This window comes from Sus scrofa, chromosome 2 (genome assembly GCF_000003025.6).
Source record: "Sus scrofa isolate TJ Tabasco breed Duroc chromosome 2, Sscrofa11.1, whole genome shotgun sequence".
Taxonomy (NCBI): Eukaryota; Metazoa; Chordata; class Mammalia; order Artiodactyla; family Suidae; genus Sus; species Sus scrofa.
This window is the reverse complement of record NC_010444.4, coordinates 142,343,172-142,361,126: the sequence shown is the minus strand read 5'-3', so window position 1 is coordinate 142,361,126 and position 17,955 is coordinate 142,343,172. Positions and strand designations below refer to the sequence as shown.

Sequence of the window (17,955 nt, the reverse complement as noted above, 5' to 3'; positions counted from 1 at the left end):
CGGAGAAATCCGAGCCAGAGGTGACCCTGCAATGCTTTCATGGCATTGGCTGTGCTTGGCCCCGCCCCCTACGTCAGCCAGCCTATCGCGGGGCTGTAGCGTCCGAGGTTCCTCTGACAGGATCCCCTGGCCGGAAGGTCTCCGCGGGTTGATTGGGTTCTAGGGGAGATGGCGGCAGCCGCAGCGAGTCGAGGTATCCGCGCCAAATTGGGCCTGCGGGAGATTCGCATCCACTTATGTCAGCGCTCTCCCGGCAGCCAGGGCGTCAGGTGAGCCGCAGCCTGGTGAGGCGGGCGGGCTTCGGGGCTCCGGGGTCACGACCTCGACCCCCCGGGTGTTATGGGGAGGCCTACGCCCACACCACATGGGCGGTGCTCTCTCCGGCCCCGCAGGGACTTCATCGAGAAACGCTATGTGGAGCTGAAGAAGGCGAACCCCGACCTGCCCATCCTCATCCGCGAGTGCTCTGATGTGCAGCCCAAGCTCTGGGCTCGCTACGGTGAGCGTGGGACGCCGGGGGCCTGGGAACAAGGGTTCTGGATGAGAAAGGGCCGCCCAAGGTCACGCAAAGCCTGTAGAAGGACTGGAACTCCGACTTCAGCCTTGCTGTTGACCTTGTTGCAGATAAGGAAATATACATTCGCAGAATTATAGGATGCTTCGTGTCCCAGGTAACGTCTGTATGGAGGCGTGCCCTGTCCTGCATAGGGGACAAGGATCTGTCGTTTTTGTAATCCTGAACAGGCTTCAGATAGGGGAGGAGATGCGGGTCAGTTACCGATCAATGTAGGTCCTTCCAGATTATGTGCGCTCAGTGCCAGTCCAGGTGGAGTGTATAAGAATCTCAACAGTAAAAACCCAGAATAATGACTGTGTTGAGTGCTTACTGTTAGGTCCTATGCTGAGTGCTTTCCCGCCCAATCTTCATTAAGTAGATGATGGGTAGATTCCTTTTTCTCTTTGTAGAGATGGGAAAGCTGAATCAACAATGTTACAGGACATACTCAAGGTTATTTAGCTAGGATGTGTAACAGGGTTGAGCTTGTTCCCCCTTCCCCACTTCTGTCATGCTTCCTTCCATGGCTGGTTCTTTGTTATAATTAGGTTACTTTCCAGGTCTGAATTTATCTATTACCTCCTCAAAAAGGCATTGCCTGGCCAGTTAGGAAACACTGCCCCTCAGCCCTTTTTAATCATATTTCCCTATTTCATTTTAGCACAATCTGAAAGTCTCCCACATAGCAGGCACACCGTGTTTATCTTTACTGAATAATGGTATTTTTAACCACAGCTTTTACACCTTGTCCTAGAAGTGTCTGCGGGAAGGTGGGGAGTCACACCCAAGACAGATGAGTTCTAATAATGGACACCTGCAGTATGCCGTGCACTAAAAATTGTTTGGAGGAGGGAAAAGGTTCTCCTTCCAAAGCCAGTAGACTAGAGATGAACAGAAATAACTACATTAAATGGACTATAGGAGCTATTAAATGAGCACTAGTGAAATGCAGGCCCAGGCAACGCCCTGTTCACAATGGTTAATAATGAATGCCTATTAATGTCCCTTTAAAGCTTCTGTTAAACACTTTCCTTCTCATTATAACTGCCTGGAACCAGCCAGAATTCTCTTTGTACCTGGACTTTCTAGATGTTGCTGAGACCCACTAAAATCCTAGGCATGCCAGATACACCTTATCTCTATTTATCTCGTTTCTACACTTCCTAACAAGACTGTAAGTTGAAGACACAGACCTTTTAAGCTACTTTGGTAGCCCCTACAATGCAGAGTGGATACTTAATCGCCTCCCTCTTTCCTTAGCATTTGGCCAAGAGAAGAATGTCTCTTTGAACAACTTCAGTGCTGATCAGGTAACCAGAACCCTGGAGAATGTGCTAAGTGGCAAAGCCTGAAGCCTCCACTGAGGATTAAGAGCAAAAGCCCCAGCGCCAGGACTCTGCTGGACTGAGCACAATGTGGAGAAACGTGTTCTGTTCTTTATAAAGCTTGTGCTGAAAGTGCCGCCTCCGGATGTTTTGTTCCTTGTTCCACCCTCTACCCTGTATTGTGTAACCAACTGAGGCAAAGCAGTTAAATATAAAAATAAAACTTTATTCTGTCCCATCAAAAAAGCCACAGCTGCTAAAGCAAAAGAAAAAAAGCAATCCCAGACACTCAGATTAAGTAGGCCACAATGAGTTCCTTCTGGTCCTCCTGCCTGCACAATCCTGGGTGAAAGAGGAGGAGCTGGGATTCAGAGGTCTTGGCTTAGGCTTACGTGTGGGAGCAGAAGGCATGACATGTCATTGTGGTGCCAGACCCCCAAAAAGGGCTCTGTGCAGGCTGGGAAGATGGGGGGTGGGAGAGGAGTGGAGAACGTGACTATGAGGGGCCAGGTCACCCACGAAGAGCTGTCTGCTGGAGAGCACGCACACGATCCTGGAGCTGGGCCACCTCTTCATGCCTCTGGAGGGCCTGTAGCCCTGACCGCTGTAAGAAGGCCTGGGCGGCCTGAAAGCAGGAAAGAAAAAGATTCAACGCTGGGTCCCTGAGCCCTAACACTCAATTCCCACAGTCTTATGGGTTAGCCCACCTCTTCCTGGAAGAGAATGCATTTCCAACGAGAGTTTAGGTGTTCTGATCTGGAGCCCACAAGCCCAGAGAAGTGACTGAGGTTAAGACTGAAAGGAAAGGGACCATGGGGAGACCAGAGGCTTTAGAACAGGGGGGTTGGAGACCAAGGCCAGAAACCCACCCCCGGCTGGTAGAGGAACAGCAGCTGCAGCAGCTCCAAGCTCTGGCCTACTACTACAGTGTCAGAGAAGGCCAACGTGTCCAGCAAGGAGGGGAGCAGGGGCCCTGGCCAGAGACGCTGACAGTAAGCAGGACCTTTCTCTGCAACGTTGCACAGAACCGTGAGCACCTGCGGACAAATACATGGACACAGTCCCCATGAACAATGAAAGCCCAAGAGTAGCTTCTACGGAGTGCTGGCCACATGCCCAGGTACTGTGCCAAGCACTCTTCCATGCATCGTCTGTAATCCCCTCAGCTGTCCTGAGGATTACAATTCCCAGTGACAAATGAGGAAACCGAAGCTTAAGGTGCTTCGCTGATCTGCCCAAGGTTAGTACTAGTCAACCACAGTTTAGGCATTCACCCCAGACTACCTATAAGTCTGTAAGTGATGTCTGGCCCTGAAGCCATCCACTCCACACACTGCCCACCAGCTCTCAACTTGTCTGCTCCCGCTGTTTATACCTTGGCCGCCAGTCCTTGGACCCGAGGGATCTCAATACCTACCAATCCGCTCACCACGTTAGACACTGACAACAACTGCAAGAGGGGCTCGGTCAGATCCAGGGAGAGCAAGGAGGTGCAGAAACTAGGGCTGTTGGCTGGAAGGGAAAACGTCAGGGTGAAGTTCCTCCAATGAGGGCGTGAAACTGACCCACTCCCAGTCCTGCCCGTCTCAGCCCAGGCCGTGAGGAAGCCTCCCCAGGATCCGAAGGCCCAGGCCTGGGCAGATCACAGTGCTTACCCGTGAGGTTGTTAAGGAGCCAGAGGCCCTCAGGAAGCAGGCTGGGCTGTTTCTGGAGGAAAAAGTCCAGGAGGATAAATAAGGCCGCCACGACACGCTCATCTCGCAGCTGCGGGTGCACTCCCACAGCCTCCACTGCAGCCTCTGTTAGCAAGTTGCTTAGACACCGAAGCACAGGGCATGCCAGCTGCAAAGACAAGCTGAGGTTCAGGCTTAAGGAAGAAGGGGGGGACCTACACACTGGAGCAAGGGCTGAGTAAGAAGGTCACCCCAATGTTGACCTGTTCTTCACCTACCAGCTCTAGTCCTGCATCCTCAGTTCTCTGGACAGCTCCAGCCAGGTCCAACAGCAGCAGCCCCAGAGTGGACAGAGCCCCATGGGTGATGAGCAGGGCATTGTTGACCTGGCTGGGCAATACGAAGCAAGGAGTCAGTCAATCCTACCCTTATGTTGGCAAATGGCCTAGGTCTGTGAGGTTCCTGGGCTCCAAGAAGAGAGGCCCGCAGAAGGAAGAAAACTCACAATTCCAAAAACCAAAGTTCAAAAACCCAAGTGGCATGGAAGGAAGCCCCAAAGGGGACCTATGGCACTTTCCCAATTGGCCTGTTACCTGCAGATGATGTAGTGAAGGCACCAGGCAAACTCCACAGCGACCCCAAGGCTTAGCTTTGGGCCAGGTTGCAACAGTTGCAGCATGTGCTGGGGGAGAGTGGAGCCCAGGACAGAGCTGTCAGTAGAAGCAGAGCTGTGAATGGCAACTACAGAAGGCAAGACGCAAAAGATGCCAGTCACTCTTCCCAAGCCCTAATAGCAGGTGGGAAAGCCCAAAGCCCCTCCCAGCCAGGCACGCGGAGGTGAAAGGTGCGACACCTTTGGGAACAAGACCCCCTCAGGCATCCAGGGGCTACACTGCCAGGTAGGCCACACCTGACTGCACATCTGGGGACGACTCGGTTTTACTCACGGGATGATCTTCTCTGGAGCTTCCTTAGCCTGCAGAAGCTGGGCCAAGGCGTATCCAAGGGCTTCTAGCACAGTCAGGTGGGGAGACTAGAAGCAGACAGAGTCGGGATCTGACTCTGGAACCCAGGCCGTAAGGTTTTCTTAGCACAAGGCAGAGGCTGGCGCTGCCTAGCCACGGCAGGTGGGGCACGTGGAGAGACGTGAGGGGATGGTACCCAGGGAGGAAGAAAGGAGGTGGACACGCACCTGGATGCAGGCAGCCAAGGCTGGAACAATGCCCTGTGGCAGGAGCTGCCTTCTCACAGCCTCACTCTCCACGATCAGGTTACCCAGTGTATACAGACAAAGCTCCTGAGAGCAGGACAACAAAAGCGCTGTTTCGGGCCGGGCTGGGGAAGACGGAGCACCCCCGTCCTCGAGGGTCTGGGCACAGGGGAGTGCGAGATGAGGGGTGTGTGTAAGTCTGTGGGCATCAGGGGGAAGAGGTTTTCCTCTTTCCCCTGCCTGCCAGCTCCAACTGGGCCCCAAAGCACAAGTTTTAAATCTAAACCAAGAACGAGGTAGGAAGGGACAGGGCTTACTATAAAGTCTGCGCTGTGACCGGAGAGGTAGGTGAGAAGGTAGGACGTGGCTGGCAGGCAGGCCTCGGCCACCGCAGACTGCTCAGAGTGAGAGAGCTCATGAAGGCACCGAGCCGCCCCGAGCTGCAGCAGGGCCTGGTTGCTGGTCAGGAGCCCCACCAGAGTCCGAATGCTGCCCTCCAGCCTACATGAGGGAGCATCAGAGCACTGCTCAGCCTGCGGGCCATCCCTCAGAGCCCCAGCCACTCACTCACACCAGCCACACCGACCTGATGAAGGTCTGTTGTGTCTCAGGATGCTGCAAGCCTCGGCGAAGGCTGACCAGAGCCTGCTCTCTCTCCTTTTCCTCTGGCCCCCGCTGAGCTAACCGCAGGAACTGCTGGATCTGGAGCCCAAGACAGGTGGAAGGGAGATGGCAACGTTTAGTTGCTGAAAACAAGGCATGATGGAATTCCACCCTGGCTCAGCGGAAACGACTCTGACTAGTATCCATGAGGACACAGGTTCCATCCCCAGCCTCACTCAGTGGGTTAAGTATCTGATGCTGCCGCGAGCTGTGGTGCAGCTCTCGGATGGGGCTCAGATCTGGCATTGCTGTGGCTGTGGTGTAGGCTGGCAGCTGTAGCTCGGATTTGACCCCTAGCCTGAGAACTTCCATTTGGAACAGGTGCATCCCTAAAAAGACAAAAACCAAAACAAAAACGGCTGCTCTGCCCACTTCACCTGTGAGCCATCCAACAGGAGCTTATATTAGTCATTCACACTCATGTGGCTAACAAGTGCCAACAATGCAGCAGAGTGAACAGAGAGGGAATCAAAACTGGGTTAAATACCAGCCCTGCCACTTAATCTGTAGGGGACTAAACCCGTTTCCCATCTAAATAACGGGAGTAACATCTACTCTGACTTCTCACTGGGTGGTTTCAAGGATAACATTTAAACACACAAAGCCTGGCATTACCTACCCCTCCAGTCATTCTCCCCATGCAACCAACACTGTGACACACCTAGCAAAACATGACTTTGTCTTTTAATGCTTCCAAGCTTTGGCACAATCCACTCCTTCTGTCTGGGATACGCTCCCCAGGTACTCCGCTTCTTTTGATTTCTGCTCTTACGGCCTCTGGGACATGAGCTCTTTCTGGCTTCCTTAGGCAGGCCTAGGGGTTTCCATTGTACCTCTTGTTTCTTTCCTAACACGTGTACGCATCTATCTGCTTCAAAGGGTTAGGAACACTTCAAAGAAAGGGGCTCTCTTTTCATCTTTGTGTACCTCCAAACCCAGCATGGATGGCTTGGCATAAAGTAAGCACACACTGAATAAATGCTACGACCTAGGTATAAGTGCTTTGTAAACTATACATGTGGAGTTCCCATTGTGGCTCAGCAGTTAGCGAACCCCACTAGCATCCATGAGGACTCAGGTTCGATCCCTGGCCTCAATCAGTGGGTTGGGGATCTGGCGTTGATGTGAGCTTTGGTGTAGGTCGCAGATGCGGCTTGGATCCCGCAGTGCTGTGGCTCTGGGCGTAGGCCAGCAGCAACAGCTCTGACTAGACCCCTACCCTGGGATCTTCCATATATGCCATGGGTATGGCACTAGAAAGACCAAATAAATAGGTAAATAAACTATATATGTAAACATGATATAAACACAGGGGGATGCCCAATGCTTGCTGAATGAATAAATGAGATGAAACAGACTATTTCATTCACTTATGCCAAAAATACTGAGCATCTAGTAAGTGAGAGATACTTAACAGGCATATACATTTTCAGTAATGACAAATAACATAAGGCCTAGGTTCCTGTGGATTTAAAGTCTAGTTGGAAAAATGGTAACAAGCACTTAGTACGATTAAAATACTCAGGCCCACTTTACATGCAGAAATGCAAAGCCCTTGAGACAGGAAAGAGTCTGGTATTGTTCCAGGAACTGAAGAGGGGACAATTTGGCTGAGAGGAATAAGCTGATGAGGATGGACGTAGCAGGGCTGAGACCATGCTGAACTGTATACACCAAAGGAAGTATGTCGGTCTCTGTGTTTCTTGTTTTTGGTTTTTTTTTTTTTGCTTTTTAGGGCTGCACCCACAGCATATGGAGGTTCCCAGGCTAGGAGTTGAACTGCAGCTACAGCTGCCAGCCACAGCCACGCCAGATCCAAGCAGCATCTGCAACCCACACCACAGCTCAAGGCAATGCTGGATCCTTAACCCGCTGAGTGAGGCCAAGGATTGAACCTGAAACCTCATGGTTCCTAGTCGGATTTGTTAACCACTGCACCACCATGGGAACTCCTGGTCTCTTGTGTTTTTAAGACACATCTGAGTGATATATAGAAAATGAATTTGACAAGAGTTCCCTGGTGGCCTAATGGTTAAGGATCCAGTGTCATTACTGCTGTGATTCGGGTCACTGTTGTGGTACGGGTTTAATTCCTGGTCCAGGAACTTCCACATGCCACGGGAGCCGCCATGAAAAGAAAAAAAGAGGGAGTTCCAGTCATGGCTCAGGGGTAACAAACCCAACTAGTATCCATGAGAACACGGGTTCGAGCCTTGGCCTCATTCAGTGGGTTAAGGATGTAACATTGCCACCAGCTGTGGTATAGGTCACAGATGCAGTTGGGATCCAGAGTTGCTGTGGCTGTGGCATAAGCCAGCAGCTACAGCTCCAATTGGACCCCTAGCATGGGAATTTCCATATGCCACAGGTTCGGCCTAAAGGAAAAAAAAAAAAAGAAAATCACCCTGATGGAGACAAAATTGGTGCAGATGAACTGTTAGGAGCCTGTTGTGAGTATCCAAAGAGGATGGTGGCAACTGTGACGGCAATGCCACGTAAAGACTCCACAGCTTGAAGTTCCCATTGTGGCCCAGCAGGTTAAGAACCAGATATAGGTAGTCTCCGTGAGGATGGGGATTCCATTCCCGGTCCTGGTCCCGCTCGTGGGTTAAGGATCAAGCATGACAAAGGCTAGGTCCCAGATACAACACAGATCTGGTGTTGCCATGGCCTCAGCGTCCGCCTGCAGCTGCAGCTCTCATCAACTCACAGCCCAGGAACTTGACAATATGGCACAGGTGCAGCAGTAAAAAAGAAAAAGGGGGGGAAAAAAAAAAAGACAGCTCCACAGCTCTTTAGGAAGTTTTTTTTTTTTAAAAAAAGAGGGTAGGATTTTTTTTTTTTTTTCTCTTTTTGGTTTTTTAGGGCCACACCTGGGGCAAATGTGGAGGTTCCCAAGCTAGGGATCAAACTGGCGCTGAGCTGCCTGCCTAAGCCACGGCCCCGGCAATAAGGGATCCAAGTCTGCGACCTACACCACAACTCACGGCAAAGCTGGATCCTTAAGCCACTGAGCGAGGCCGGCATCGAACCCGTGTCCTCACGGATACCAGTCTCGTTCGTTCAGGCTGAGCCACGACGGGAACTCGCAAGAGTGTATAGATGTGGGGATGAGGGAGAGTTGTAGAGGAGGATCCCTGCTTTCTGGCTTGGCCATTGGATGGACGGAGGTGTGGAAGGGCTGCGTTCAGGTTTGGAGGCTGAGGTCGAGAACACGAGAAGGAATTTGCGGGCCAGCAGGTGTGGATCTCATCAAGCACCCCGCCTTCTCACCTCGGCTTCCCCGAGGATGACGGCCACACAGGCCTCTTCGGCTTCCTCCGAGGTTTCGTCTCTCAGCAGCCTCTTGCTGACCAGCTGCTGCTCCCTCCGCGCCTTCCGTAGTGCTGGGGGCAGAGGAGCCGGCCGAACATGGGAGAGTCACCCACCCAGAGCCGTCTCCATCCCAGGGAGCCTCCTCACCCCCGCCTCGGCTGCCATACCCGCGACCTCCCGGGCTCCTTCGCCCATCGCACCTGCCTCTTGCTCCCGCCGGCGGCGCCGGAGCTCCTCCACCCCACAGCGCAACGGCCTGAGGCGGCCCTGCCGCTGGCTCCACATGGTGGAGCTGCAAGAAACCTGTACCTGCCGCAGGGAAGGCGGCCTCAGCGCCCAAAAGGCGGTGCGGACTGCGCAGTCGCGGCGCAGGGCGGAAGGGGAGGTGCCAGTCAGCGGGGCGCCGAGCGAGGTGGAGCGGGGCGCCGAGCGAGGTGGAGGCGGGGCGCCGAGCGAGGTGGAGGCGGGGCGCCGAGCGAGGTGGAGGCGGGGCGCCGAGCGAGGTGGAGGCGGGGCGCCGAGCGAGGTGGAGGCGGGGCGCCGAGCGAGGTGGAGGCGGGGCGCCGAGCGAGGTGGAGGCGGGGCGGAACCAGGAGGCTGGACCACGGGCAGGGCGGGGCGAAGGGAGGGTGGGAAGGACCGAGAGAGAGAAGATGCAAAGAGAGAACTGGGGCCAGGCCAGGGCGGGGGGAGGCTGGAGACGGCTGGGAGGGGTGGGCCCTGGGCGGAGAACCCAGCGAATTCTGAGTAGCCTTGGTCTCAGGTTTCTCTGCCTCAGACCCAGGGAAGCTGGACGCCGACCGCCTCTGGCCACAAGGACGCCTAACGCATTGGTTTTTTGTTTTGGGGGGGTTTTTGTTTTTGTTTTTGTCTTTTCCAGAGCCGGACCCGCGGCATGTGGAGATTCCCAGGGTAGGGGTCTAATCGGAGCTGTAGCCGCCTGCCTACACCACAGCCACAGCAATGCGAGATACGAGCCGCCTCTGCTACCTATACCACAACTCACGGCAATGCTGGATCCTTAACCCACTGAGTGAGGCCAGGAATGGAACCCGCGTCCTCGGGTTCGTTAACCGCTGAGTCAGGACAGGAACGTCGCCTAACACATTCTAAAGGGAACATTCAAGACTACCTCTAGGAGTTCCCCTGGTGGCTCAGCGGAAACGAATCTGACTAGCATCCATGAAGACGCTATGGGTACCGCCCTAAAAAGACGAAAGACAAAAAAAAAAGAAAAGAAAAGAAAGAAAGAAAGAAAGAAAGAAAGAAAGAAAGAAAGAAAGAAAGAAAGGAAGGAAGAAAGACAGAAAACCTGAGCAAAGTAACAGTTACCTCACCCTTTTCCTGTTCACAATCACCTTCCCCTGTGCCGCTAACCAAATTATACCCTTTACCCATAAGTATCCCAAGACCCGAGCTTTCTGGAAGGCGAATCTGAGACTTGTTCTCCTTGCTCCTCACTTGGATGCCTCATGAATCAACTTTCTCTGCTGCAAATCTCAGCATCTCGTGTTTGGCTTACTGCCTGTTGGGCAAACAAACCTGGTTCAGTAACACTTCCCCACCCTCTGGGACACTTGGCGGTGTTTTTTGTTTTTTGTTTTTTGTTTTCCATGTGAGAATACAGGTGAGGTACTGGGAGTTCTGGTTGGCTCAGTGGGTTAAGGATCCAGTATTGTCACTGCTGTGGCTCGGGTCACTGCTGTGGGGACTTCCGCGGGCCTCGGGTAGAGCCAAAAACAAACAAAAAGATGAGTTACTAATTAATCCTCACTCAACACAGGTCTAGCTTTTCTTTGCTAGAATGTAGGAATTGTGCTCGGTAGGAGAAAGCTAGGTGCATGTGGGAAAATTATATTAGAAATATCTCATTTCTCAGTTTCAGGATGAGGATGTGGAAAATAAGAGATCGAGGACCTTGGCCAGTATGTCTCAGTTTTACATCTCCACTTTATTTATTCGTTTCTTTATTTATTTCTTTATTTTGCTTTTCAGGGCCGCATCTGAGGCATATGGAGGTTCCCAGGCTAGGGGTCAAATCAGAGCTACAGCTGCCGGACTGCACCACAGCCACAACAATGAAGGATCCAAGCCGTGTCTGCGACCTACACCACAGCTCACTGCAAAGCCGGATCCTTAACCCGCTCGCTGAGCAAAGCCAGGGATCGAACCTTCAACCTCATGGTTCCTAGTCGGATTCATTTCTGCTGTGCCACCACAGGAACTCCAACACCTCTACTTTTAAGAAAGCTGTTACTTTAAAAATTGTGCATCACTCTATTGTATACCTGTGACATATAACAGCATACATCAACTATACTTCAATTGAAAAAGAAAAAGAAAGCTATTCCTTTCTAAATAAACACAAAGACCTTGTCAGTCAAATAAGGAGAGGGGAGAAGTGGTTCTTCAGATCAACTTTATTCTCTCAGAACCTAATTCTAGCCTTAGAGTCGATACATGAAGTCCGCAATCTCTTCCACAAAATCGCCAGTTAAATATCTGAGGATTTTCAGGAAGTCGGACTTGGGCGACAGGAGGTTAATAGCAACCACCACGACGAGGGAAAAGTTAAGGAAACTCCCTGGGTTTGAGTCTCGAGGATACCGGCAGGGGACCAAGAGCCCTGGCCTGAGGCACTCGGGATCTTCCTTTCCCCATCCCGGACAAGCCCGGGGGCGCATGAGTCATCAGGGCACACTGCCTAGTGCCAAGGATTCTAGAGGCCTTGCAAGATCCTTCCGGTTAGGGCCCCACTCCTGCTGCGTCAGGCAGGCAACATCCCTCATTGCAAAATTTCGCAGAAGTGTAGCGAACGTGGGTGGTTGGGAGGAAGAGAGGTGGGAGGTGGCAGAGTTCAAAGAGTAGGGAACAGAGTGACACCCCCCGGATTACACAAACCCCCAAAGTCTGCCAAAGAGTGAGGACAGATAGCGTTTGTGGAGCCTGGAAGCCAGGGAGTGCCGCGGTTAAAGGAGCCACAGCCCTTTCGAGAGCCGGCGGGAGACGCAGAGGCTTTGAGGACCTTATCGACCATGGTGAGTGTGTGCACGAGGGCTGCTCGAGGAACCTCAGGACCCGCAGGAGCGAGCGGCGCTAACCTCCCCTCTCTTTCCAGGTGCGCTTGCCCTGCCCGTTGCTGCTGCTGCTGCCCCTGCTGCGTGTGTCTGCGGCCACCCCGGAGCCCTGCCAAATAGACGACGAAGACGTCCGCTGCGTCTGCAACTTCACGCATCCGCAGCCGGACTGGTCCAGCGCCCTGCAGTGCGTGGCTGCCGTCGAGGTGGAGATCCGCGGCGGCGGCCGGAGCCTGGAAGAGTTCCTTTTAAAGAGCGCCAGCGCCAACCCGAAGCAGTACGCGGACATGCTCAAGGCGCTGCGCTTGCGGCGACTCACGGTGGGCGCTGCGCGGGTTCCTGCTCAGATTCTGGCCCTGGTCCTGCATGCGCTCGGGTTCTCCCGCCTCAAGGAACTGACGCTCGAGGACCTGGAGGTAACCGGCCAGGTACCGCCGCCGCTTCAGGAAACGCCGGGACCTGCGCTCACCACCCTCAGACTCCGTAATGTGTCGTGGGCCACCGGAGGTGCCTGGCTCGGCGAACTGCAGCAGTGGCTCCAGCCAAGCCTCAAGGTACTGAAAGTGGCGCAAGCAAGCTCGCTTGCCTTTCCGTGCGCCCAGCTTCGCGCCTTCCCGGCTCTCACCACCCTGGACCTATCTGACAATCCCGGGCTGGGCGAGCGCGGGCTGACTGCAGCTCTCTGTCCGCGCAAGTTCCCGGCCCTCGAGGATCTGGCGCTGCGCAACGCGGGGATGGAGACACCCAGCGGCGTGTGCGCGGCGCTGGCGGGGGCGGGCGTGCAACCCCACCGCCTGGACCTCAGTCACAACTCGCTGCGCGCCACCGCCGCGGGCGCCCGGGAGTGTGTCTGGCCTGCCGCCCTGAGCTCTCTCAATTTGTCATTCGCTGAGCTGGAGCAAGTGCCTAAAGGACTGCCGCCCAAGCTCACCGTGCTTGATCTCAGCTGCAACAAGCTGAACAGAGCGCCGCGGCCAGAGGAGCTGCCCGCCGTGGATGACCTGACCCTGGAAGGGAATCCCTATATGGATCCTGAAGCCCTCCAGCACCAGGAAGACCCGATGGCCTCTGGCGTGGTCCCACCCTGTGCGCGTTCCGCCTTGACCATGGGGGTGTCGGGAACCCTGGCGCTGCTTCAGGGAGCCCGGGGCTTCGCCTAAGGCCCAAGGAAGGGGAATTACTGGCTCAGACTGCCGTGGCTCCGGGGGAGCCTCCTCAGGACAACTCAACCAACCACCCCTCTGCCCCACCTTCATTAAAATCTTGAACAACAGCTCGTGGTGTCATTCACTCAATAGATGTTACTGGGCCTTGCTGGATGGGGATCCATTCTATTTAAGCTTTCTTCATTCGAACTCCCTAAAATCCAAATATCTGCCCTACCTTGGAAGAGAACTGCAGGGGGAGTGCACAGGAGGGGCAGGGAAATGGTGGCCTGTCTAGGGAGTTTGGGGATGGGAACGGATGCAAGATGCTGTCATTAACAATCTGTCCCAGGGAGTTCCCGTCGTGGCGCAGTGGTTAACGAATCCGACTAGGAACAATGAGGTTGCGGGTTCGGTCCCTGCCCTTGCTCAGTGGGTTAACGATCCGGCGTTGCCGTGAGCTGTGGTGTAGATTGCAGACGCGGCTCGGATCCCGCGTTACTGTGGCTCTGGCGTAGGCCGGTGGCTACAGCTCCGATTCAGCCCCTAGCCTGGGAACCTCCATATGCCTCGGGAGCGGCCCAAGAAATAGCAGCAACAACAACAACAAAAAGACAAAAGAAAAAAAGAAAAAAAAAAAAAAAAAAAAAAAAAAAACAATCTGTCCCTGAACCAGAAATCTTGCGATTATGTTAGTATACTGCGTATAGCTTGTTCTTTGATTTGTGAATAGGGTAACATCCGAGACCCTTCACAGCTTCTTGGAGGCTTCGAAGGGCAATTAACAATATATGTATGTCCTCCAGAAGGAGTTCCCATCATGGTGCAGCGGAAACAAATCTGACTGGGAACCATGAGGCTGCAGGTTCGATCCCTGGCCTCGCTCAGTGGGTTAAAGATCCAGCGCTGCCTTGAGCTGTGGTGTGGGTTGCAGACTCGGCTCAGATCTGGCATTGCCGTAGCTGTGGCATAGGCTGGCAGCAGTAGCTCAGCTTTGACCCCTAGCCTGGGAACCTCCATGTGCTGATGGGCGGCCCTAAAAAGCAAAAAACAAAACAAAACAAAACAATATATGCCCTCTGAACCACATTATCTGAGACCCAGGACAACGGCCAAGAGGTACTTGTAAGGGTCCCTTCTTCTTTACATCAAGGCAGCAGCCACACCCATCACAGATCTGCCTTCAGGGGACCTCAAGAGGAGTTGGGGGGAGGCATGTACACATAGCCCTCCAGCCTGGCTCCCTCCAGCGCCCAGAATCACACAGCTAGGAATGGAGATTGCAAAGTAACATTGATGGGAGATTTACACAGGTCATCAGGCCACAGACTCAAAGAATCATAGGGAACAGCTAAATAATCTGCCAGTCTGTGGGGCTGACTCCACACTGACTCCACTTTGTCAGCTCCACCTTAGGCCCACAGCCCTACCCCCTCCCCTTTCTGCACAACTGAGCTTTAGTCTTCTCACAAGGAAGGCACCCAAGCCAGACAACTTACCTATCAACTTTTACTCATCTGACAGGAAAACTGGAAGAATGCCTTTTGCTGACACGGACGGTTAATGGTCAGGAGACACCCTCCACCCCCTCCACCCAGTTCCCTTAGATGCAGATGTGCTTTTTACTGAGTAGTCAAGTTCTGTTTTTAGCTTTAGTCCCTTTAAATCCTAGGTACCCCCCCACACACCTTCCCAGAGTACGGCTGTGAATGCCTCTGGATCCTGGCCCTATGTATGTTCACAATACCCGCTTATGTCAGTAATGTGGCTGTATGTACGTACCCACAATAAACTTCAAAACCGCACTTTATGGTGTTGCCTGAATTGATTTTGGTCTCAAAGTTCTCTCTCAGTTCGGAGGATATTTATTATTCATTCTCTCTGCCTCTCAACACTTTTGCATGTGGATAGACAGTTTCCCAATTCTACTGTTTGAAAAGCCATTGAATGGTCTTGGCATCTTTGTCGAAAATCATTTGTCTATATGTGTGAGGTTTTATTTCTGGGCTCTCTATTCAATTCCATCAGTCTATACCTCTGTCTTTTTTTTTTTTTTTTTTTTTTTGGTAGGACCGTACCTGCAGCATATGGAAGTTCCCAGGCTAGGGGTCGAATCATGGCTGTATCCACTGACCTACATCACAACCACAGCAATGCCAGATCAGAGCCAAGTCTGTGACCTATACCACAGTTCACAGCAACACCAGACCCTTAACCCACTGAGCAAAACCAGGGATGGAAGCTGCATCCTCATGGATATTAGTCAGGCTCGTTACTGCTGAACCACAATGGGAATTTCCTTTTCCTGGTATTTTTGATTGTATGCTTGTTTGCTATGGCTGTGGCCGGCAGCAGCTTGGTGTGGTACCTCCGTTCCCAGACCAGACCTAGGCCACAGCAATGAAAGCAGGAGTCCTACCCCTAGACCCCTGGGTAACTCCCATTTTGCCTAGTTTTTAATTGTTGTTTGTCTTTTTGCATTTCACTAATGTGTAATGATGTTGAGCATCTTTTCCTGCACTTTGGTTATTTTCTCTGGAGAAATGGCTGTTGAAGTCTTCTCCCCATTTTTTTGGTTGCCCCCGTGACGTATGGAAGTTTCCTGGCCAGGGATAAAATCTGAACTGCAGCTAAGACCTATGCCACAGCTGCAGTGATGCCAGATCCTTAACCAACTGTGCTACAGTGGGAACTCCTTTCTCCATCTTTTTTTACTTGGGTTGTTTGTGTTTGGTCACTGAGTTGTAGGAGCCCTCTATATTTCCTGGATAAATTTGCAAATATCTTCTCCCATTTTGTAGGTCGTTTTTTCATTTTTTTCATATTTTTGATAATGTCTTTTGATGCACAAAAGTTTTTAATTTTTTTTTTTGTCTTTTGTCTTTATAGGGCCACACCTGTAGCATATGGAGGTTCCCAGGCTGGGGGTCTAATCAGAGCTGTAGCCACCGGCCTGCACCAGAGCTACAGCAATGCCGGGACCGAGCCTCATCTGGGACCTACACCACAGCGCACGGCAACGCCAGATCCTTAAACCACTGAGAGAGGCCTGGGATCGAACCCGCAACCTCATGGTTCCTAGTCGGATTCATTTACGCTGTGCCATGACAGGAACTCCCAAAAGTTTTTAATTTTGATGAAATTCAGTTTATCGTGTTGTCTTCTGTCATGCTTGCTTTCGGTGTCATATCTAAGAAGTCATGGCCAGATTAAAGGTCATGAGGATTAATTTCTGTATTTTCTTCTATGAGTTTTATAGATTTAGTGCTTAAATTAAGCAAATTGCTCAGTGTGAGTTAATTTTTGTGTATGGTCTGAGATAAGGGTCCAATTTCACTTATCTGTATCTGGATATCCGGGTGCCCCGGTGCTTTTTGTTGAGAAGATTAATCTTTCCTCAATGAATGTTCTTGACATCCTTGTCAAATCAACTGAATAGAAACATGCATTTATTCTGGACTCTCACGCCTCTCTCGCTGAGCTCTCTGTTTATTCTTATACCAGTACCACAGTGTCTTGATTACTGTGGCTTCACAATAAGTTTTGAAATCAGGAAGTATGAATCCTCCAACTTTGTTCTTCTTTTATAAGACTTTTCTGACGATTCAGCATTTGTTGAAATCCATATGTACTTTAGAAGGAGGAATAGTAGCTGAGAGTGAAGTAATGAATAAACAAGTTATGCAATGAAGGAAATCCAATATTACACTCACATTTCAAAAGAGGCTCAGAGAGGAGCTCCCTTGTGGTGCAGCGGGTTAAGGATCCAGCGCTGTCACTGCAGTGGCTTGGGTTGCTACTATGGCATGGATTTGATCCCTGGCCCAGAAACTTCCATGTGCTGTGAGCATGGCCAAAAAAAAAAAGAAAGCTCAGAGAAAAAGATGAAACATCCCTTAGTTCTTAGTTCAGTTATGCCAGATGTCTAAAGGTGAGGCCATATAATCCTGAGACCGCTTTTGCTTCTGGAATCTGACAAGATTGAGGAGAAAACTGCCAACTTGAGTGGCCTTGCTGTGGGAGATATTTTGATCCTAAAATATGAGGACAGGCTGAACTAATTACTCCCTTTTTTTTTTTTTTTTCTTTTTAGGGCCACATCTGTGACATGTGGAAGTTCCCAGGCTAGGGGTCAAATCGAAGCTGCAGCTGCCAACCTACACCACAGCTACAGCCATGCAGGATCTGAGCCTTGTCTGTGACCTACAGCCCAGCTCACGGCAACACCAGACCCTTAACCCACTAAGCGAGGCCAGGGATCAAACCTGCATCCTCATGGATACTAGTCGGATTCGTTTCCACTGATTCACAACAGGAGCGGCAAATTCCTTTTATGTTTCACGCGACACCTACATAATGAGATAGAGTAAAACACTGGAATTGTTGGTAAGAGTATAATATCAATACTGATAGTCAAGTGTTTGGAGGAGTTCCTGTTAGGGCTCAGCAGGTTAAGAATCTGACTAGTATCCATGAGGTTGCAGCTTTGACCTCTGGCCTCTCTCAGTGGGTTAAGGGTCTGGGGTTGCCGCGAGCTGGGGTGTAGGTCACAGACAAGGCTCAGATCCTGCGTGGCTGTGGCTGTGGTGTAGGCTGGCAGCTGTAGACCGATTTGACCCCCTAGCCTGGGAACCTCCATATGCCGCGGGTGTGGCCCTAAAAAATAAAGAGAAAAAGAAAAAGAAAGAAAAAAGTGTGTGGAAAAATACAAGCTTCCTATGCCTACCCCACACGGATTCCTCCAAATGCTAGGTATATTCATCTTGTTACTATTGCTCTTCCTGTTATATAAAGGCTACACCAAATGTACATGATCAGACAGCTGTGCTTGGTTTGGCCATAAGGGATCCTTGGTGAAAAGCCAGGGAGCAGCTCATAATATAATAAATAACATATTTGATCTTCCTTTCAGTTGCAGGCACAGAGCTTCAAAAAAAACAAAAAACAAAAAACAAAACCTTTGTGGAGTTCCCGTCGTGGCGCAGTGGTTA

At 51.7% G+C, this 17,955-nt stretch overlaps 3 protein-coding genes across 11 annotated transcripts; 2 read left to right on the top strand and 1 right to left on the bottom strand.

The window, feature by feature from the left end:
- Positions 1-2,127, top strand: NDUFA2 (NADH:ubiquinone oxidoreductase subunit A2). The gene is made up of 3 exons (XM_003124046.4): positions 1-269; positions 393-499; positions 1,817-2,127. The coding sequence occupies exons 1-3, from the start codon at positions 169-171 to the stop codon at positions 1,906-1,908; spliced, it is 300 nt and encodes a 99-aa protein (XP_003124094.3). The 5' UTR covers positions 1-168; the 3' UTR covers positions 1,909-2,127.
- Positions 2,087-9,121, bottom strand: TMCO6 (transmembrane and coiled-coil domains 6). 9 transcript variants are annotated; one of them, XM_013995233.2, is made up of 12 exons: positions 8,910-9,121; positions 8,701-8,813; positions 5,351-5,466; positions 5,082-5,265; positions 4,747-4,923; positions 4,502-4,587; positions 4,148-4,264; positions 3,833-3,944; positions 3,537-3,723; positions 3,299-3,393; positions 2,751-2,918; positions 2,087-2,506 (listed from the first exon to the last, which is right to left on the bottom strand). In XM_013995233.2, exons 1-12 carry the CDS (start codon positions 9,025-9,027, stop codon positions 2,393-2,395), a joined length of 1,587 nt encoding a protein of 528 aa, XP_013850687.1. In that variant the 5' UTR covers positions 9,028-9,121; the 3' UTR covers positions 2,087-2,392. The 9 variants fall into 9 exon arrangements, with proteins under 9 accessions (XP_013850687.1, XP_013850690.1, XP_013850691.1 ...); XM_013995236.2 differs by having other exon boundaries at positions 8,947-9,121; XM_013995237.2 differs by having other exon boundaries at positions 4,747-4,851; positions 8,910-9,120.
- CD14 (CD14 molecule) lies at positions 11,441-13,091 on the top strand. Its single transcript, NM_001097445.2, is given in 2 exon segments — positions 11,441-11,780; positions 11,861-13,091. Coding segments are annotated over 2 exon segments (1,122 nt in total). The 5' UTR covers positions 11,441-11,777; the 3' UTR covers positions 12,980-13,091.